The sequence below is a fragment of the Talpa europaea genome, assembly GCF_964194135.1.
Source record: "Talpa europaea genome assembly, chromosome: 5".
Classification (NCBI taxonomy): Eukaryota; Metazoa; Chordata; class Mammalia; order Eulipotyphla; family Talpidae; genus Talpa; species Talpa europaea.
The window spans coordinates 141,553,651-141,574,990 of record NC_140071.1 but is presented as its reverse complement, the minus strand read 5'-3'; the positions used below and the strand labels follow the sequence as shown (position 1 = coordinate 141,574,990).

Sequence of the window (21,340 nt, the reverse complement as noted above, 5' to 3'; positions counted from 1 at the left end):
GTCTGGTTCCCCCACTGTCCTACCCATTTAACTAGGAACGAGACTGAGGCCCGGGAGGGAGGCGCCTGCCCTGCCCGCGCAGCCGTAAGCAGCAGAGCTGGGATTTGAACTGGGTCCATCAGGCTCCCCGCGTTTCCACCGGCTGCCTCTGGGACTGGGAACACGGCCCGGGCACTGCCGCGTCCTCGGAGGACCGCGTGCTCCACCCGTCCCAGCCCGCCCGCCCGCAGCGGCCACTGCCCCGCGAGGCCACGAGGGGGCGGGCAGGCCCACCTGACGTGTAATTTGCATAAAGGCCCAGCTTACAGGTGGGGAAAAGGTCAGCGAAGAGGACACAGCTGGCAGATGAGCAGGGACCCAGGGGTGGGAACTACGGGCTCCTGGAGAGCCTGAGCCTGCTCCTTGCGAAAGCCCAGCGCGGGGAGGCACGGAGCCTGAGGCCACGCAGCTTCCACATTCAGATGGAGGCCACGAGCCCCCGTCGCAGCCAGGGACGCCCGCCTCTTACCTGATGGGCCTCGCTTGCTGGAAAGCGGCTTATTTTCTGCAAGGGGCACCCGGGCCAAGGCGGCCAGCTCCGAGATGAAGGTCTGCTCAGCCTCCTGAATGCGGAGAGATGGGTCGGCCGGCCTCCCGCTGCCCCGGTCCCCCCAGGCCCCCTTCACCGCAACGCGGCTGACGCTCTCCTGGGTGGCCGAGGGGCACGTCCCTGGCGGGGAGAGGTCTCCGAGAAGCATCGGGGGTCGGGGCAGGGAGAGGCTCAGGTGACGCTTGGAGAGGGCAACACCCCCGGCCAGGCAATGGCCATCCTCACTCCTACTGGCCATGGAGCCCATCTTACAGATGAGGGTACCGAGGGGCCACGAGGGGCAGGGGCAGGAGCGCTGACCCACTTCTGCCTGACCCTGGAGTAGGTGCCCCCCCAGCCAGCTCTGCAGTCCAGCAGGCTTCCTCATTAAGTCCTGGTCTTTGCCAGGGTAGTGACTGAGCTCCGCGAGGCTCCGTTCTCCTCACACTCAGCCCACAGAGAGTTGGTGCCCGGGCCTGGCCAGGCTGGGCATGGGAGACTCAGCACGGGCCCTGTGGCCCATGGTGGTGTCAGGCGGGAGAGTCACAGGCCAGTTGGGTCCCAGCAGGGGTGAGCAGCCCCTCACCAAGGCCACAGGGCTGACCAGTCATCGCCAGGGGCTGGGGCGGACCTGCCTCTGTAAACCCACCCCGAAGCGCACCTGCAGCTGGGTCTCCAGCTGGGCCTCCAGCTGCTCCGCGGCTCGGGCCTTCTGCTTCCAGGCGTGCAGGCGCGCCCGCCGGTGTGCGGTGAACTGCGACAGGAACTTTTTTTGCTGCGCCAGCATCCTGGAGAGGGAGGGGCCGACAGCGTGGCCAGCCCGCACGTTCATCAGAGACTGCGCGAAACTGCACGAAGGGTCTGTGGAGTCGTGGCGATGGGTGACCCACAGATGTCCCTGAGGCCCCAAGCTGCGGCCGGGGATGGCCACCGCGCGCGGCCACCGTGAGCCACCACACCGGGATGCGCCCGGGGTCTGGACACGGAACCACAGACACTTGCACGGCTGCAGAGTCGCCCACTCGCATCTGTCACTGGCTCCACGGGGAGCCTTGGCAACAGCCTCAGAGCATGAATGGGGGCAGGAGAGGCCCCTGGGGGCGGCGTCCCTGAGCTCCTGTGGCTGCAAGGCTTCCCCCAGCAGCGGGTCAGGCTCCTCAACGGACCCGTCCTTAAGTCCTGGTCTTTGCCACACTCCTGTTCATCCTGCAAGACCTGCCCCCTGCCCCCCACCGTCCATCCTGCCAGCCAGCCAGCCAGCCGGCCAGCCCCCATTTGTTCATTAAAGCATCCTGGCCTGCTGGGGCTGGGCTCTGAAGCCAAGGCTGTGAATGGGACAGTTGCTGCCCCCACAGAACTGTGCTTGGCCCTGGGGGACAGACAGCGGGCAAGGCATGGTGACAGCCGGGCTGCGTGGTGCCCCCTCTTCCACCCTCAAGGGGGCTGCGTGGGTGCCTGGGCTGCTCTCACCAGTCCCCACGAGCCGGGGCTTAAGACAACAGAAGCTGATTCTCTCACAGCTCTGGAGGCAGAGCTCGGAAATGGAATGAGCAGGCTGGCGCTCCCTCTGGAAGTCCTGGAGGACCTGTCGCTGGCCGTTGCAGGGACTGTCCCATGCCAGGTGGAGGCCTCACCTCTGGGGCACGGCTTTGCAGGACTCCTGGGCTCCACCTGCCACCTCTTCCCCCGATGCTGGGTCGCTGAGGTCTTGCTTTTTCTGCAGCTTGTAATTCTCCATTCTCTCACCTGGAGCACAACACACGACACTGGGGGCTGAGGACCCGCCTGGGCCAGTCTGGGTGGGTGCTGGGCGCAGGAGAGGCAGGAAGCGCTTAGGACAGTGCTGGCCCGCCCGCGCCCACTCCAGGAGGCTCCATGTGCACTTTTTAACCCACTGTTGCTTTTGCCCTGGCGTCACCTGAGCTCGCTGTCTCTTAGCTAACTTGCTCTGCCACAGCCACCTCTGCCCACCAGCTGCTGCTCGACAGTGCTCGTGCTGTCACACACCACTCGGGTGGCCTGTACGACACCCAGGGGTTAGGTCCCCGGGGTTCATGAACACTTTGGGTCTCTTCCCTGTTCTTATTTGTGGTCACTGCCAACAGCTTCACTGGGGAAGTTTTTATCTGCTTGGCCACCGGGGAGCTCTGAGGCAAACCTGACGGGACCTGCTAGTGACATCGTAGACAGGGTCTACCTCACTGTCCTGTCCTTGTCTGATTTATCCACTCAAGGAAAATCCTACTGTACCACCTGGAGGTGTCTTTACCTCCGTCTGCGGACAAGGCAGGTGACAGACAAATAAGTAAAACTTTGATAATAAGTTAATACATTTCAAATAACACACCAAGAGCATTACATTCCTAAACATAAAACTTGAAAACCCTGACACCCCATTCTGTCCCAAACGGCCAGCAGGTTGGCCGGAGCGGGGGCCCTACCCTGCAGGGTCTTCAGATGCCGCAGTGTCCTCTCCTCGTGGGCCCGCATCACCCTCCCCACCTGCTGGGCGTAGGCCTGCACCAGCCGGCCTGCGCTGTCGCTGGTCACGTACACGCTCTCCACCGCGGCCTCCAGCAGCACTCTCTGCGGGCAGGAGGGGAAGGCTCAGGGAGCCACTGCACCCCACCCTCCCCAACAGCTTCCAACTCCCCCAACCTTGCCTGGCTGGGAGCAGGCACGGAGCACAGCTGGCCACGGAGCATAGCTGGCCACACCAGCCCCCAGGGCCGCATCCTGACTTCACTGAAATGGAAGGAGCGCCCGCCCTTGCAGTGCAGCCAGCTGGGGCCTCCCACAGCGCGCCACGGGGAGGGCGCCTTGCCTTTTCTTACATCTCGAGGGGGCAGCTCCAACCCCCACCCTGCCATCACTGAAGTGGGGAGACTTGACACAGGTCAAAGCACCCTAGTGCCTGCTTCCCCGCCTGAACATGGAGACAGAAACCCCCAGAGCAGCAAGGACAGCGCTGCTTCTTACACGGCTAATCTCACCCCAGGGGTTCATCGCCCCGTCAGCCCAGGGAATTCAGCTCTTGGTGCTCTTGGTGTCAGGGCGGATGCCACAAAGCCTCAGGCCTCCCAGCCAGGGCCCAGGAGAGGAGCTGGGGTAGGGGGCCTGCTGTGCCCTCGGCCAGCGGGGTGGCTCTGGGTGAATCGCTGCCCCCTCAGAGCTGCTGCAGGGACTGAGCCAAAGGAAGGGACGTGGGGCTGGGCCGCAGGCGGAATCCCTCTTCCACAGTGCAGGGAGAAGCCTGGTGAGCCCTGGGAGACCAGAGCTCGTGGGCAGGACCCCAGGCCATTGCTCCTTCCAAGTCCCCCTCTGCCTGCCTGGCCCTCTAGCCCTGGGGGCCCGGGGCTGGCACACACCTTGAAGTCATCTCTGTCCCTGGCCCGGCTCCTGGTGGCTGCATTTCGCGCGTGTCCCAGCAGTGCCTGCCCGATGGCGCACTCCATGCGCTGCTGCAGGAGCCGCTGCACTTCTCGGGCCTCGGCCAGGAGCTGCTGCTGGAGCTGCAGCCGCGTCTGCTGCGCCTCCTCCTCCAGCCTGCTGGCCTCCTCCAGTACGCGGGCCTCCTGGAAGAGGGGTGGGGGTGCGCCTGCTGCCTGCACAGTTATCGGACCAGGACCAGGACCAGGCCGGGGGGCGGGGGAGTGGGGTGGGAGAGTCGGCCTGCCCAGGGCTCAGGAAGGTTGGGGGAGGGACAGGGGTGGAAAGGGGTGGCCTTTGGGCTTAAGAAACCCAAGACACAGTGGATGGGCCTGGCTGGCTGTTGTAAGGGCCCCTTCCAGGGCATTTACTGAGCACTGGCTGCGTGCCCGCCTAGGGCCATCTGCCATCTCTCACAGGTACAAGACCTTCCTCATTCTTTTTTTTTTAATTTGATTTTTATATTCCCCATACAATTGCAACCCCCTTATTTTGACCCCAATCCCTCCTTTCCCCGGCCCCCACCCCCCAAGACCTTGATCATTCTTCTAGAACACCCTGAGGCCTGAACACTCGGAATAATGAGAACACAGCAGCTCAGGGATGTTAAGTAACTTCCAGAAAGTCACACAGCACAGGTGGGCTTTGAGCCCAGTCTGAGCCTGACTATAGTCTGGGCCAAGATGGATGGCAAAGCTGGGCACGCAGGGCCCCAGGGTCACAGGGGGCAGAAAGGGCGGCCAGAATGAGGGCAGCGAGTCCTGCCTGCTTCCCCTGAGTCTCCTAGGCAGGGCAAGAGCCACGTGAGCACACCCCGCCCTGACGGGTCAGGAACGCCAGCTCCTCCCAGAGCCCGAGACCAGGGGAACATACAGCCTGCTTGGGTTTGAATCCTAGCAAGATCCACAGCGTCACGATTTTATCAATATACAACTTACAAATTTTCTTTTGATTTGTTAAGACCTTAAAACAAATGACAGGGCCTCCTCTCCCCACCTTCTGTGTTATCTTCTAGTTTCATTTGCACTTTTAGAAAAATTCTCATTACAGCAGCCACTAGAACCTTGTGGCACATGGGTGCCCCCTACAGGGGACTGCCTGTAACAACAGGGGTGGCTGACAGGGCTGGACCCCCACAGGTGGCGGGGGACGGCCCACCTTACCAGGGCCCGGAGCAGCTGCCACTGATGCTCATCCAGACACTGGGAGGAGCCCTCCTCCAGGGCGTGCTGCTCACGCAGCTCCTGGAGAAGGCCCTTCTTCCCGGACAGTCTCATCTGGGTCAGGGTGGTGATGGAGCTGCCGCGGAGAGCCAACCTCCGGAGGGCTGAGCGCAGTAGCAGGTCATGCCCCTGCAGGATGCACCGTGTGGACCTTTGAGGAAAGTGGGTGGGGGCTGAGGGTCAATGCTCCTGGTTTCACTGAGGATGATGGCTAATTTTATATGTTAATTTGATCATACCATGGGGGGTCCAGACATCAGCCAAATGTGTGTATGTAAATGTTTCTGGATGAGATGAACATGTGAATCAGCAGACTGAGTAAAGCAGATTGCCCTTCCTAATGTCGGTGGGCCTTATCCAATCAGTTGAAGGGTGAAGAGACAAAAAGGCACTCTCCCATGAGTAAGAGGAAACTGCTCTGTCTGACTCCCTTGAGTTAGGTTGTGGCTTTTTCTTGCCTTGGTCTGAAACTTTGGTCCTTCCTAGATCATAAGAATGTTTGCTTTCAGCCTGGAGCTTACACTATCAGCTCTCCTTGGTCTCATATCTTCAAGCTTCAGACTGGAACTACACATTAGTTTTTCCTGGGTCTCCAGTTTGCCAACTACAGATCTTAGGACTTCTCAGCCTCTATCCATGCATCCATAAAACCATTCATCAATGCACCCCATTGGTTCTGTTTCTCCTGAGAACCCTGGCTGATACGCTGAACGATAAGAGATGTCCCAAATACTCATACGCCACAGGGAGTCTTTCCAAAGGGAGGTGGGTTGGAATTATCCATCCTCTGCTGCTTGTTTTTTTAGACATGATTGCTGGCCTGGGTAGTGTTCAGTCCTTTGTTCTTTTATCATTAATCCATTTAACTTTATCACATCCTGTCCCAAGTTTCAGATGCAGCTGCCTTCAGTACATATCCACTTGAATTTCTTACATCACTCTCAAGATTAACATCTAAAACTGAAATCATGAGCTATTTTTAAGTTCCTATCTCAGTGACTCAAGTAAGGAAAAAAAATTTGGTCTACCAGAGGCCCAACATTTGTTTTAAAACTTGAGATACTTGCTGAGAGTGGCAAACTGAACATTGTTGACAGTAAGCTTACCGCATGAGAACAGCCTGAAAACACCCCAGGCTTTCAGCTGAGGGCCCTTATCTTAAGAATGAGGACTCATCCTTCACAGAGGTCTCATTTTGAATCAAAATTTAAAATGAATGGAGTTGATTTGCCACTATCAGGATACATTCTCATTGGAGGAAGATCTCATTTCTCTGCGATTTTTCATGTAATATCCAGCAGTCAATAAAAAAACCATACAAACAAGTAAGAATTGGCAAATAATAAAGAGAAAACAGACAATAGAAACATACCCACAAAAGATAATGGAATAATCACATATGAACTTTAAAATAGTTATGAATAATATGTTCAAGACTGATTAGATAAAGAGATAACTAAAATTTATGAAAAGAAGTAAGGGAAATTCTAGAAGTGAAAACACAGAAGCTGACATTAAGAACTCAGATGACGAATTTAACAGTAGAAATGATAAAACTGAAGAGAAAGTGAACTGGAAGAAAGAGAGCTCAAAAGAAAATATTCAGGCTTAATTTCAGAGAACAAAAGAATGAAAAATACAGAATAGCATGTAAGAGACATGGGATGTGTGAAAAGGTACAGAAAATAAGGTGTAATTGGAGTTCCTGAAAGAGTAAGTAGAGAATCAACACAAGGAATATTTAAAGAGATAAGAGCAAATACTTTGAAAGCTGATGAAAGACAGGAAACCACAGATAAAAGCAGCATTACAAATAAAGTTTACAAAACTACATACATATTTAGGCATATCTTAATAAATTGATGAAAAATAAAGAACAAAAGAACATCTCAAAAGCAGGAAGAAATTATTGAAATCTAAAGGTAACAGATTATTTTTAAAAATATTTTCAAATCAACAAACAAAACAGGATTTCACACCCAATGAAAATATTCCTCAAACAAGAAGTTGAAGAAGACACAGCAAGACAAACAAAACCTAAGATAATTTTTACTGCCGGACCAAAATAAAGAGAAACTTCAGGTGAACACAAACACACATACGCATGCACACACGTGCATGAGCGCGCGCGCACACACACACACAGAGAGAATCAAGAACAGAAAGGCCAAATAAGCAAGTAAATCCAAATGAATGTTGATGACATTAAACAGCAAAAGTTCTCAATAATGGGTATTAAAAATATCAGAGAAGTGAAATATACAATGAGAAAAAGCACAAAATGATGGAGGAATACATGGTATTAAGTGGTTTTAAGGTTTTTGACTATTCAGGAAGAAGGAATAGATTAATGTCTATTGGATTTTGACAAGGATGGAATTTGAAATGTCTGAACCACTATGAGCAAAGTAAAAGAATATTTAACTAACAAACTAAAAAAGAGAAAGACTAGAATAACGGAATAAAATCCATCATTCCAAAAGAGAGAAAAAGAAACACAGAGAAAGTGTGACAAACATAAAACAAATATGATAGATTTAACACCCAAATCCATTGGCATTATGATTTACATTAAATATAAATGGACGAAATATTAGTCTAATTAAATGACACAGGTTTTGAGGCCAGACAAACCACGATTGTCCTAAGTGTGATTCACCAGGTTTTTCATGTTCCAACCTTTCTTATGTTTCTGTGTCCTCCTGCCCTACCCCTGTATTAGCCAATACTATAGCTATCTACCTGCCTCACCTAGTTCACAGTTATATTTATAATCTGGTAGGTTTTTAAAGCACACTATAATGGAGGCAGAGGGCAGTCAATGTGTCCAGCTTACAGATGAGGATGCTGAGGCCAGCATGGATGACCACACAGGACATATAACCCCCCCTTCTAAAAGTTGTACTCACTCTTCACTGAGGCTGCCAAGTTGGCCCAGGACTTGGTGGACAATGCTTTCGTGGTCTTCCCACAAGTGTGTCTGAAGCACAGTGGACAGAGCATGCTCCTCCATCCACACCTAAACCGCAGGACAGAGGGACAGTGGTCAAGCCAAGTTCATTTGACTCATTGCTTTGCAGGATGATACTTTATCTCATTTAAAATATCCTTTTCTTCCCTGATTTCATTAACTTTTTCTTATATTTTCTCAAAGGTTTGCTTTAAAATTTTCCTGTTTGCATTTATATTTCAAAACATGTAAAGTTTACTTTCTTGTTTTCTGTGGCGTGAGGAAAGGATTCATTTTCTTTGAATGAATGCATATGAACTGGCCCAGCACTCTTCATTAGGTAATCTATCTTTTTATGACCACTTTGCTATAGTCTTACAGCTTCCACATATGCATCTATCTGTTCCAGGTGCTCTGGTATTCTGTGGGTCTGCATTTCTGCACCAACCCCAGCCTGCTTTCATTATTGTCACTCAGGCACGGATGCTAAGGCGAGTCCTCCCCTATTCTCTTGTGCAAACTGTCTTCACTATTCTTGGTTGTTGTTCCTTTCATATGAGTTTTCAGTTTATCAAAAGTTTGGGAAAACAGCTTTTAATTTTTAAAAATTTATTTATTTATGCATACAAAAACTGGGGTACAGGCCAGAGATAAGGGGGGGCTGAGAAGATTCACCAGAGACAGTGACTGAAATACACTGCTGAGGGGAGCAGCGGGTGAGACAGGAGAGGTCTGCTGCACCATGTGGGTTGCTCCCTGGCTGGGGATGGAATTTGTGCTGCAGTGGCTGCTGATAGCTTCATAGTGCTGAGACTTAACCCCCTGTGCCACCAGGAAGGCCCAAAAACAGCTTTTTAAATGTTTCTGGTGATTGGATTGAATTAAGTGGATTAAGTTGGAGAGAATCACTATCTTTCTAAGCATGATCTTTCCCATCAAAGAACTTATTTCTCCTAAGTGTGACACACGCTATCAATATTATTTGATAAATTTCCTCCTAAGTTCCTATATATACACATAGGTCAGATTTGTTTTTAGACACCTGAGAGCTTTCTTCTGAAGAGGTTTTTTATGTATGTTCTCATCAGGTGTTTCTGGTAGGTAGGAAATCTACTGGTTTGAAATATTGCTTTTATATCCAGCAAGCTTGCTAATCAATCTATCATATTAGTTTGTCTGCAGATTCTTTTGGGTTTTCAATGAAGATGTTCATGTCACCCACAAAAACTCTGTGAAAGCATCAGGTCATTTTTACCTTTAATTCTGTCAAATGGTTCTTTATGTATTTTGAGGCTAAGTTTTTGGATCTTCCTGAGGAATTATTCCTTTGACACCATTTAAAGACCCTCTTTTTCCCTAAAGGTTGCTCTTTGCGCAGTGCTGAGTTGTCTGATGTCAATATCACACCCCAACACTCTGGTCTGCATCAACCTGATATATAAGTTTGCACATTAGCTCATCTTCACTGTGGCTTTATCTGTGAAAATCCTGGGAGGTGCAAGACCACACAGTCAATAAATCTTTAACAAGTGGAGCAGGAGTTCGAATATAAACCTGTCTCCTCCAAAGTACAAATCTGTTCTCACCCCACCAGGCTCCTCCCTGACTATCTGGGATGACCAGGAGAAACACCCCTACTTCACCCAGGCAGGCCCCTATTCCTACAGATGGGCTGTTCCTCCAGCGGCCCGGAGGTGGCGCTGCTGCACGCGGAATGCGGTGGTTAGGGTGGTTCCAGACAAAACACGGGTGGGAGGTAAGCCCGCAGCCTGGCAGGCTCCCAGGCACGGTGGTTACTTACCCTAAAGCTCACTAAACTGCCGTGTTCCCCAGAACTTTTCATTAAAGTCGGTCTTAGACCCCTTACTTTTGTAAGGAGCCGACAATAACCTGTCTAAGTGCTGGAACAAACAACATTCTAGGAAAGTCCAGTCTTGATTCTCTCCACGTAGCACATGCACATGGTTAGTGATAAAACAGACGTTCACCGCAAAGCCAGCCCCCACCCCCCAGCCCACTCCCCTGTGGAACACCTGTTTTTCATGCTAATGTCCAGCCTCCTAAAGAACAGGCTTTGCTGCCTCTTTGGAAGGGTCGACCGAAGGTGGAGAGCACGGACTCCTATGGTGGGAGGGTCCTCGATTCCCCCCACGCCCCACCCCGCGCCCGCCTTTAAGGCTGCTGTCAAAGGCCAGTTGCAGGCCCAGCTCAGCCTGGAGGGGCTCAGTGAAGGGAACCCCCATTATTCTTCACAGTTCTCCCAGGTACAGACTCTAGACCCAGTTCGTGAAACGCCCCACCTGCTTTTCTTGCTCCAGGAGATCCTGGAAGAGCTTCCACTGCTGTTTCCGGAAGCGATCCGACTTGCCCAGCTGCCGGGCGGCGTCCTCCTGGGCCTCCTCCCGCAGGTACTCACACTCGGCCCGGGGGAGGCCAGTCACATCCGGCAGCGTCTGGAGGAACAGGTGGTCCGCGAAGCCCCGGAAGGTGTCCATGGTGCAGCGGTACAGCTCCTGCGGCCAGCGCCAGGCGGGGCGTCGGGGTCAGCGCAGGCAGGCTGCTTCCTCTCCCCCACGCACCTCCCAGCCCAGGGGGAAGCTGGGGTGAACGCCGAATCTCTCTCTCTCTCTCTCTCACACACACACATGCACACATGCACACACACACAGAGGCACATACACCTACAGGGTACACACGCGCACTTTACACACACACACACACGTGTACTCATTTACATGCACACACAACACACAAGTACAATGCACTGCACATCCACACGTGCACACACACTCTCGCTGTGCACCTGCACATGGGGCATCATTTACATGCGCACATGCACTGATGTGCAGGAGCCCTGGGGGGGCACCGAGGTATGTGCCTCAGTGGCTCCCACCCCAATCAAGCAGAATCTACTGTGTGTTTGGGGGCCAAGAGATGGTGGGAATCTAGAAACCTGCACTTCCCCTGCAGCCCAAGGACCGATCAGTGCTTGTCAAGTTTCTCTCGCAGCATCTGGCCCACGACACAGCTGGAGCCGTGCCCGCAGCGGGGAAGTGGTGCTGCCAGGGACCTGCTGGAGAGCGCCCGCAGACCTCGAGGTGCCCCGTCTCGTGAGCGTGTCCCGGGCCAACTCCCCGACAGCAGGCGACGGCAGCGCCCGCCGTGACGGTGCCTGACAGCTCACTGTGTGCCTGACGGCGCAGGGCTGCCGGCAACCTCTAGGTAGTGACGTGAAGGAAGCTCATGGGTCTGTTTTAATGGAGGAGACTGAGATGGCGCCCCCGGCCCTTCATTTCTCGCCGCCCCCATCTGCCCTCAGGCCCCTTGCCTCCTGCCTGGGCTGTGGATGTGCCTCCCTTTGGGAAGCACGAGGCACAGCAGAGGCCACCTGCCACTGTGGCCTGTCACCATCCTTCATGACCTGGTGTCCACACTCTGCCTGCCCCTCCGCGCTGGGTGCTGCCTGAGGCAGGGGCCCCCTCCGTCTCCGTCACTGACACAATTATCACGTCAGAGGGGCTCTCCTGGTCTCTCAAAGCCAGCCTCGAGGCAATCAGGGCTTCACCTCATTCCAGTGTGGCACAAGGTTGTCCAGGGAGAAAGGTGGTGCTGGCACAGGAACCCAGTTCTCCCTGCTTCCCAGCCAGAATGCCAAGCTTGAGCCTGAACCTGCTCTTTGGAGTTTCCGGCTCAGGAGGATGGGGGTTGCCAGGTGCACTCAGGAGCCCCGGGTTCCCTGTGGGTCCGGCTTGACCGCATACCTGGCAGAGTGCAGCCATGGCCTCGGTGGTTCTGACACTCTCATCATCCTCCAGGTCACCCTGCGTCAGCCTCTGCCTCTCCAGTATCCCGTGAAAGGCCTGCGAGCAAAACAGGAGCTGAATCCAGCGGAAACAAGATTTTATTTTTCATTTGCAGCAAAATCTCCTTAAACGACCTTTGCCTCTCCGACTGGAAAGGCGGTCATCCTTGATTGTGCACAAGGAAACAAGTCATGTGGCTTCCATGACTCCACACCGCGGCCCAGACCGGGATGGGCAAAGACGATCTCCAGGAAGACCCCCATGTCCGACCCAGGACACGAGGGCCTCAGGTCACCCGTCAGCCCTCTCGGACACAGCCATGCAGCGACCACGCTGACTTGAGCCCCAGGACTGCCCTCACACCCACCAGGGCGCCCGTGACCTGGCAGGGCCGAGGCACACAGGCCACTAATGGGGCTCAGTGACCAGCCCTGCCCTGAGCCCTGGCCAGGCCGCCCTGCAGAGCCTGTTTGGCGTCAGTAGGACCCAGGGCCCAAGGGGCTTGGCTGAGACCCCCAGGCTGGCACGTGGAGGCAAGGAGCTGACCTCGTGTCTGCCGGATGACACAGTCTCCAGCTCCCGCGGCACAGAAACAGGGACGGCGCCACCCCCAGCTCCACGCCCACGGCCGCCCAGCACAGGTCACCTGGAGGAAGCCCTCTGGGTCGGCGGGCGGCTGTGCCCGGGCCAGGAAGCTCCTCTGCTCTTCTTTCTGCACCTGCGTGAGCTCCGCCGCCCCCTCTGCCTGACGAGCCAGCGACGCCTGGACCAGGCCCTTGCCTCGCTGGACAAACTCTGAAAGGGAAACGTGCCAGGCACGAGGTTACACCCAGCACTGATGGGGCAGACCAGGGGCTGCTCCGCTCCCCTGCACTTTCACCATTCAGGCATCTGTGCCTCCAGACAGCTGGGGTTCGGTGTCCCCAGCCCTTCAAAGCATGTGGCCAGTTGTTATTTGAAGGGGCCCCCCCTCCCCTGGTGCCAGAGTCCAGGATCCCCGCGCTGTGCAGGGCAGCCGGCCTGACCGCCAGGAGAAGCAGGAGCATTCCCTGGGGAAGGGCTAGCGTGCAGGTGGCAAGCGCAGGCAGGGGATGAGGGGCCGGAAGAGCTGAGTCTGCGGGGAGACAGTGGCCGGGAGTGGAGATCTGGAAGCGAAGGGACGAGCGGGGACGTCAGCGGACAGGGCCCCGAGCTCAGGAGCAGGGGCAGCGGGCGAGTCCCCCAGCAGGGAGCTGGGCCTGGGGACAAGGCTCAGCCCAGCTCTCGGGAGACCCCCCCAGAGAAGCCGGGAAGAGGACGGTGCATCCATGTCTCGGGGTGTGGCGGAGGGTGGCGGACCTCAGAGATGGCCCCGAGCACAGGAGGGGGAGCCAGTTTCCACCTGGGCTTATAGGGAGATGCTGAGAAGCAAGCAAGGGTCAGGTCGCCACGGGGCTGCCGACCTCGGGGATGTTTGTTTTAGTCACACACACACACATACACACACGCACACACGCACACGCCATAGGCTCCATGTGCTTTTGCGGCACAAGCACGTGTCCTCGGGGTGGACCTGCCCACCGGCACAGCCTCCTGCACAAAGGGAAGGCCGCGGCTGGTCGGCAGAGAGCAGAGCCCTGCCCGGCCCGGGGTCCTCTGCAGCCCCCGGCCACTGCCCAGGCTCCCCGTCTTGTTCAAGTTCAACAGACACAGACCAGAGGACGCCACTTCTGCTTCCCAACGCTGCTTCCCAACGCTGCCCCTCTGCCCAGGGCCCGCCTCTCACTGGGGAGGCCTGGGGCTCTGTGAGAAGGCCCACCCGGGCTAGACGTGGTCAGAGGTCCCGCCACGGGCAGCTTCCACGTGGCCATAGCAGCTGCAACCAAAGGGCCATGGCAGCCAGTGGGAGACCAAGGGCCCAGCTCTGAGTTCCTGCCCTCTGACCCCATGGCCAGGGTCAGCGGAGGCCAGGTCAGGGGCTGCCATGGAAACCAGGTGCCGTGGAGGAGCCTCACCTGGAGCCTCACCTGGAGGTTGCTAGCCTCCAGCCCAGAAGTCTGGCCCCCACGGCCCGGCGGCAGGACCCCCCGCAGCACTCCAGGCACACTCACCCCGGCTGAAGCGCTCGGCCTCCCCCCAGAAGGCCTTCTGCTGCTGGGTCAGCAGTTCCTCCTTCTGCCGCCCGGAGAGCTTGCCCTCCACGCTCAGCAGCTCCAGGCTGCGGGCCAGCGCGGCCAGGCGGCACTTGGTCTCCTCCTGGATCTGCAGCTTCAGGGTCTCGACCATCCTGGCCATGAGCAGGCGCCCCATCGTCCTGTCCAGCGTGTCCTGAGGGGAGAAACAGGACCAGGGGCTGGGACACCCCGGTCAGCCCCCCACCACCGGGCTTGCTCCACCCTAGCACCTACGGCCCAACGGCCGTCCCAGAGGAACCAGCCGTCCCGCGAGCCTCCCTGCCCGCGCCCAGGTGGGGACAGTCGACCTCGTGGGGACAGCGAGGAGGGGACCGAGCGAGCTCCTCCGGGAGGGAGTGCAAGCGGCTCGGCGCCATCCCCACCCCCAGCGCCAGGCCAAGCACACCTCTGGCTCCACAGCTGGCGAAAGGCTTGGCTCTGAGTTTGGGGCGCCTGAGCTGGGACCTAGTTTTCAGGGTAAGACTGAGGTGGGAGGGGTCCCCTGAGATCAGACTTCAGAGCTGGACCCGCTGTTAACCTGACTTGGATAGGCCTCTGGAAAGACGCGGGGCAGGGGTGCTCCCCAATGTTAGGTCTGAACCTGACCTCGGATGAGCGAGGAAGAGGGAGGAGCAGGGGCGCCACCTGCATCCGGGAAGGAGGCCTCTCCCACCCAGGCCCGGGCCAGCCTGCCCAGCCCAGCCCTTCCTCGAGGAGCCCGCCCCGCCCTCCCCACCCCACTGCTCCTCCCACTCCACCCCTGCCACCCTCTCCGCCTTCCACCTGACCCCTACAATGACAAGAGGGGCTTTCAGAGATGCAGATATGGCCTGTGTCCCCTCCCGCCGGGACAGCCCCCTGCCTCCTCCCATGCCCCTCCCGGCCACTTCCCCCCCCCCACCCGGTCTCGTGGGCTCTGTGGCTGCTTCCCTGCCTTCCCAACCCCACTTCTCCCCTGCTTACTCCCCTGCCCTGCGCAACCTCTGAGCAATGGGCCACGCCTGAGCCGCTCTCTGCCCAGCCCTTGGACTCTGCTGCTGACTGCCGGGGATCGTGAGACCAGGCCCGTGACCGTGTCTCTTGGTTGCAGGACAGACCGGCTCATTCCAGGTGGTCCTATACCTGCCCCGCGGGGACAGTAGCGTAGACGGCTCCTCCCGCTCGCCTGCCTCCAGTGCTGGGGCCCACGGCCACGAGGGGGCGCAAGAGCACGAGGCGCGGTGCCAGGCCTGGGTGTCTGGAGCCCCGGCAGGGCCAGCAGGGTGGGGCGGGGAGGGTGCCCACTGCCTGGCTGCGGCCGCAGCGAGGGCCTCCCTCGGTCGTGAAAGCACAACCTCTGGAAGGATGGGAGTGGCGAGCACGCACGAGCAGGGGCATCAGGAAGGCAACGGAGCGAGGGCCACGGGGGGGCCACGAGGGGCCGCAGGCCCTGAGGTTAGCCGAGGCCCCCACGGTCGGCTCCATCGAGCAGCGGCAGGACCCCAGATGCAGCGCCCTCGACTGACTCATTTTCAAGTTGCCGTGAGGATTAAATAAGTCAAATGGATTTTAAAGCATTCAGAACAGGAGCCAGGCGCAGTCACGCGCTCACGAACGCTGCGTCTCACAACCCCCGGGAGCAAGCCCCGCGTCTCTCGCTCTTCCCGGTCACCCCAGACCCACCCAGGACCTGCGGGGCCCTTTCTGGGACCCTTCCAGCTGTGACCAGCGTCCAGGCCAAAAGGCCTAGACCCCGGCCGCAGAATCTAAGTTCTGGAATTTGTCAGCAACAGGTTCTGAGATTCTGGAGCCACGTTTGTCGCGGCACACGGGCGAGCAGAGGCCCAAGCGGACGGCGCCTGAGCGCGCGCCCTGGCCCCTCCTGCCGCTGACCCGAGGGTCGCCAGCGCCGAGGACCTCCTGTCCCCGCACACGCTCGGCGCAGGTGCACCCCCGTCCCCGGTGCGCAGATGACGGCACTAGTCAGAGAGCTTGGTTCACCTGCCCCAGGTCACACAGCTAACACGCGGCAGGCCTGAGCGAGAGCCGGGCCACCACAGTGTCTGCCGCAGGACGCGGGACGCCGCAGGGCCCCCAAAGGAAGGCGCCCTGAGAAATGGACCATCCCTGTCGCTTCCTCTTGGGAGCTGCTGGCTAGGGGTCGGGCCAGAGTCAGCTAAGGGGACAGTCTTCATTCTGCATCAACATTCTACCAACAGGAAAATAACTAAAAAGAAAGAAAGAATAAAAGGAGAAAAGTCTTTCTCTTTTGATGAACATTAGTATCAGCAGCCCCACCTTGTGGAAATCCACTCCACAGGGGTGCGCAGGGCTGCGGGGGGGTGAGGGGCTGCGTGGGGCGCCACGTCCCAGGCAGGGAGGGGCCTGGGGAGTCACACCTCTAGGCACCCCGGGCTGCCTCAGCAGAGCCCGGGGAGGGGGTGCACAGACACATGGGGGAAGAGTCCCCAAGGCCCAGCCAGCTGTGCACACCTCCGGGGTGTTTAAGATGCAGACGGTGATTCTGGAACTGGGGCAAGATTCTGCGCTTCCAGCCTCCTCTTGGGCACCCGATGCTGGTTAGGGGGCCTCACCATGGGCAGAGCAGGTGATGGCGGAGCAGCAAGACCCCCACACCCCCTCCCTGCTCCAGAACGCGGGCTGGAGAAGCCAAGTCTCCAAGTGGAGGGCGGGGTGTAGCCTGGGTGGGTGTGTGTGCCCCAGGCAGGCTCTCAGCCGGCGAGTCGAAGCCGCCAGGAGCCCCGGGTGTTGTGGGCCCAGGCACGCCCTGGACTGTCTGCCTTGACTTTGGGGGCTGCTCTTTTATGCTCGGAGAACCAGAAGCTCAGGGCCGAGTCACCCGCTCCAGCTTGTGGCGGCTGAGCCTGGACTCCACCCATCTGTCAATTCCCCTTCACCACTGGTTTGCATCCTGCCTGCATCTCAAAATCATTTGGGGGGTTTTAGAGCCAGTGATGCCGGGGCCTCCACATCAGGCCAGTGAGATGGGGTGTCTGGGCCTGCGGCCTGGGCAGACATTCTTTGAGCTGTGGAGGACACGTGTGGAGGGCAAGTCCAGTCTCCATTCCAGCAGCAGGCTCACCACTGGCGCCTCACCGTGGCTGCCTAAAGCACCAAACTGACTGCTGTAAGCTCTGGGGCGAGGACCCTCCTGGGACCCAGCATCAGTACCTTCCAAAGCTCCCCAGACAACTCCAGCGGGCAGCCAGGGCTGGGCCTGGAAACCCTGACCTGGCCAGCGTCTCCACGTATGTGGTGGACAGGGGGGTGGGAGAGTGACTACACACATGGGCCACGGGCGGACGGATGGACAGAGCGACAGGTGGCTTTTCTCTGGCTCTCAGCCCCGCCACCACAGGGAGGTGTCCCTGCTGAGGCCTCAGTGACGGCTCCACACTCCCTGTGTCCAGTGGGTCAGCCCCCGGCCCTCCCGCCCGCACCGGCGTTACCAGGGCCTGCAGGTCCTGAGATTCGCGGAGGAGCCCTTCGGCCGCGGCCATCCTCTCCGTCAGAGCCGTCAGGAGCTGCCGGGCTTTGGCGGCGGAACACTTAAACTGGTCCACGAGGCAGTGCGGGATGTTTTCCATCTGTCTCCAGAAAGCTTCCATCTGGAATGAGAGAAGCAGGAGGGGGAGAAGACTTCGTTAGGAAAGCCATAGAGCTACGGGGTGCAGAGGGGTGACAACCCGGTCCCTATCGGAAGGAGTGCCCACGCCCCCTGCAGCTCCGAGCACGTTATCCCGGGAGACTCCCATCCACAGAGAGGCCCTCGCGTTCCCAGGAGGCTTTTCAGCCACGGCTAAGGAGCTGCTGCTGGGGACAGAGAGCATGAGATCGCCCCTCAACCCACTCAAAGGCCCCACAAGGCCGAGACCGCCCACGGGGAGATGCCTGTGAAAATCGACAGTGGCTGCTGGAAGTTTCCAGATCTTTAAAGGGTTTAAATGTTTCCTGGCAATAATTTCAAATATTAGTCATTTAAATATCAGTTATTGTCCTGAAACAACAGGAGAGTGACAGGGCAGAGAATGCTGACCTTGGAGGCATTTTGCTTTAAAGGCCCTTCCTCCATTTTGTCCCTCTTCCATTTTGTTCCGAGCTGAGCCGGGGATCAGCAAGAGGCTCAGACTATCTGGGGCTCCCCTGTGCCAGCACTGCCCCTAGGAGCCGGGAGAACACGGCACCAGAGCTGCCACCTTTTCCCTACGGTTATGCTGCTGCGTGCCAGGTGCTGGGCTTTGCATTTTATTTCTAGATTAAATCCACCTTGGGAGGAAGCACAGCTCAGCAGTGCGGTGTTAGGGCAGGACTGGCTCTGCCGTTCACCCGCCTGCTCTGACCCCCCCATAGCTCCGCCCTCAGGTGTGGAAATGGACAGTCCTCAGGACAGGGTGCGGAGGGGGCAGGGCTCGGAGGCACCAGCAGGTGGCGAGGGAACCTGAAGCACTGAGTTAGCCCCCCCAACACGCGGCTGCACTCATTTGCCTCTCATCTCGGGGTCTCCTCGCAGTTCAGTGAACCCCTAATTGGCCCCTACCCAGTTCCTCATCCCATCAGACCCCCCCAGAACCCTCACACCTGCCCTGGACCTTCCCACCCTAGCAGAGGACCTTCCCGCCCAGTCCTATAAATCTGTCCCCTAATTATATTATCTCTTATCTCCCGTTTGCTCCAGAAGTGGATCCCTGGCTCCGGGGCGGAACACGACAGGGAATTCAGGTATTAGTTCTCCTTGTTACCCGCTCCTTCATCTCGCCCATTGGACTGTTCCCGAAAGCGAGGTTCCGAGGGGAGGGAAGACCCACACTTTCCACCAGCTGCTCGGCGCGCTCTCTCTCCCTCCTCTCCACGTCCGCCAGGGCGATGTACTCGGAGTCCCCAGCGCCCAGCCTCTCCGCGTTTGATAGTTTGACCTGAAGTTCCTTCTCTAATTCCTGCAAGTCCTGAGACAAGCAAAAGCAAGCAAATAAAAAAGAAAAAATGGAGTATATTTTAAATTCCAGAAAAAGACATGTTTTCATTTTTCACCACTTTATGAACCATAACTAAATGCTCTGCATGTTGTTCTATTTAGGGTTTGATGATAAAATCTATTTTTCTCATTAAATATAGTCTCAAGAATAATGGATTATTTTCTTCTATCTCCCCTCTCTTGCCTCAAAATAGGTCATACTTAAAAAATAATGAAATACTATCTTGCAACCCTTATGCATTCTAGAAAATGTCACGTTTCTTCCCTACTCTCTGATTTCCAGGGGGAAGGATTCCTCATTACACCCCAGGAAGGAAGTTTATGTATTGATTCGTTCAAAAGCAGGAAGCAAGCACATGGCCCAGCCTGCCCAGCCTCTTCCTCTTTAGATGGACCTTCAGGCAGAGGCCATACCGCTGGTGTGGACTCTGCCCACAGTGAACATCTGTGTGGTGGTCCAGCTTGCCCAGATTAGGTAGGCAACTCAGCTACTTCTGGGAATGTTCTGTTTTAGGACCCGATGACCACCGTACATTTGAGCCACAGCTTCCATACCAGCCACTTGACAGTAATAAGTTGACATTTCTATATCCATCTCCTAGACTATTTGCCTCTGAATTGATTCAGAACTCAGAAGAGGAAAAGGAGAGCCCTACAGACAGAGTCCATCAAAACACCAACCCAGAATGAGAACTGCGTTCACTGACATGTAATCAACACAGGTTTTTTTACCAGTAACACTGGTAAAAACTGCCGTTAAGTCCCCAAGCCAAGACCATGGGAGAGGTGTAGTCTTCTCTCCCAGTGGAGTGATTAAATCAGAGGAGTGGAAAGAAACATTCCCTCCCAATTCCCCAAGCCATGGTGGCAGGGGCAGGATGACAGTGACAGGAAGGAAGCGGAGGCAGTGACAGGAGCATGAGGATGATGGCCATGGTGGTGGAGAGGATGGTCATGATAGTGGTGCCGATGGCAGTAACAAGGAAGACGGAGACAGTGATGAGGGTGATGGGGTGGCGGTGATGAGGAAGATGAGGAGGAGGATGAAGAAAATGATAATGTTGGTGATGGAAGTAACAGAATGATGATGACAATGATGATGGTGGTGGTGATGACAACAGAGATGGTGATGTTGCAGATGATGGTGATAGTAGTGGTGGGTATAAAATGCTAATGATGGCGATGATACTGATGATGATGATGAAGATGATGATGAAGACTGCAGTGGTGGTGGTGATAATGAGGATGATGGAGTGACTCAAGGCCTGGCTATTATTTTGCTTTGATCTTTATACACGCTTTTCTTCTTATTTCTGTAATTCTCCAGGACAGGAATTACTATCCCACTATGCAAAGGAAGAACCTAGGATACTGAGAGTTTATGAGGACAGAAGTAGAATATCTACTTCCCCCAGTCCGACTCCAAGCCCTGACTCTTTTTGCTGCCCAATAACAGAGATTTTGTATAAAAGACCAAGAGGAATAGAATGCAAAGGAACATAAGGAGTCCTAAACAATCAGCACACTACATATTTGAAAATACCCCACATATGTACAGAAAATATCATCAAGAGTGGTTCCCAGGCCTCCCTGGTGGCGCAAAGGGTTAAGACACAATCTATGAAGCTGTCTGCAGCCTCTGCAGCACGAGTTTGATCCCCAGGCTGGCCAGGGAGCTACCCACATAGTGCAGCAGACCTCTCCTGACTCACCCACTGCTCCCCTCAGCAGTGCACTTCGGTCAGTCTGCCTGTCCTGTTCCCCGCTCTGTCTCTGGTGAATCCTTTCACTGCCCCCACCACACCTCTGGCCTGTACCCCAGCTCTTGTATGCATAAATAAATAAATCTTAAAAAAAAAAGAGTGGTTCCCTTTTAGTAGTGGAGAGGCCCAACATTCTTCTTTTATTTTCTCCCAATATTTTTCCATATTTTAACACTATACATGACTACATTTGTATTTGTACATGACTTTACATATTTTATTATGTTGAAAAGTAAATAATATAATGAACTATGAAATGCAGACTAAAGATTTACTTACATTTTCTTGTTTCGAAAGAATCTTCTGATATAATTCATCATCAGATTTCTTTTTAGGAAGAAGGTCAAGGAGGCACATTTTAAAAATCTGAATAAACATCTATTGCCCAAAAAGGAAACATAAGAAAAAGATTTAAACAAAGGTAGTCTTTTTTCCTCTCCCACCCCCTCCTTTTTTCACTCTGTCTCTGCTGTTTGTCT

The 21,340-nt window shown here is 55.7% G+C and overlaps 1 protein-coding gene across 1 annotated transcript in view; it reads right to left on the bottom strand.

The window, feature by feature from the left end:
• EVC (EvC ciliary complex subunit 1) overlaps positions 1-21,340 on the bottom strand; it is a gene marked incomplete at both ends in the record, with an annotated part of 32,096 nt that overhangs the window by 604 nt on the left and 10,152 nt on the right. Inside the window, 14 exons of the mRNA XM_084233029.1 lie at positions 509-602; positions 1,230-1,356; positions 2,203-2,314; positions 3,010-3,154; positions 3,937-4,143; positions 5,161-5,371; positions 8,130-8,239; positions 10,471-10,683; positions 11,932-12,030; positions 12,620-12,768; positions 14,064-14,280; positions 17,576-17,734; positions 18,932-19,069; positions 21,141-21,239. Of these exons, the coding sequence (XP_084089155.1) occupies positions 509-602; positions 1,230-1,356; positions 2,203-2,314; positions 3,010-3,154; positions 3,937-4,143; positions 5,161-5,371; positions 8,130-8,239; positions 10,471-10,683; positions 11,932-12,030; positions 12,620-12,768; positions 14,064-14,280; positions 17,576-17,734; positions 18,932-19,069; positions 21,141-21,239 (2,080 nt within the window). The remainder of the gene's footprint in view (positions 1-508; positions 603-1,229; positions 1,357-2,202; positions 2,315-3,009; positions 3,155-3,936; positions 4,144-5,160; positions 5,372-8,129; positions 8,240-10,470; positions 10,684-11,931; positions 12,031-12,619; positions 12,769-14,063; positions 14,281-17,575; positions 17,735-18,931; positions 19,070-21,140; positions 21,240-21,340) is intronic.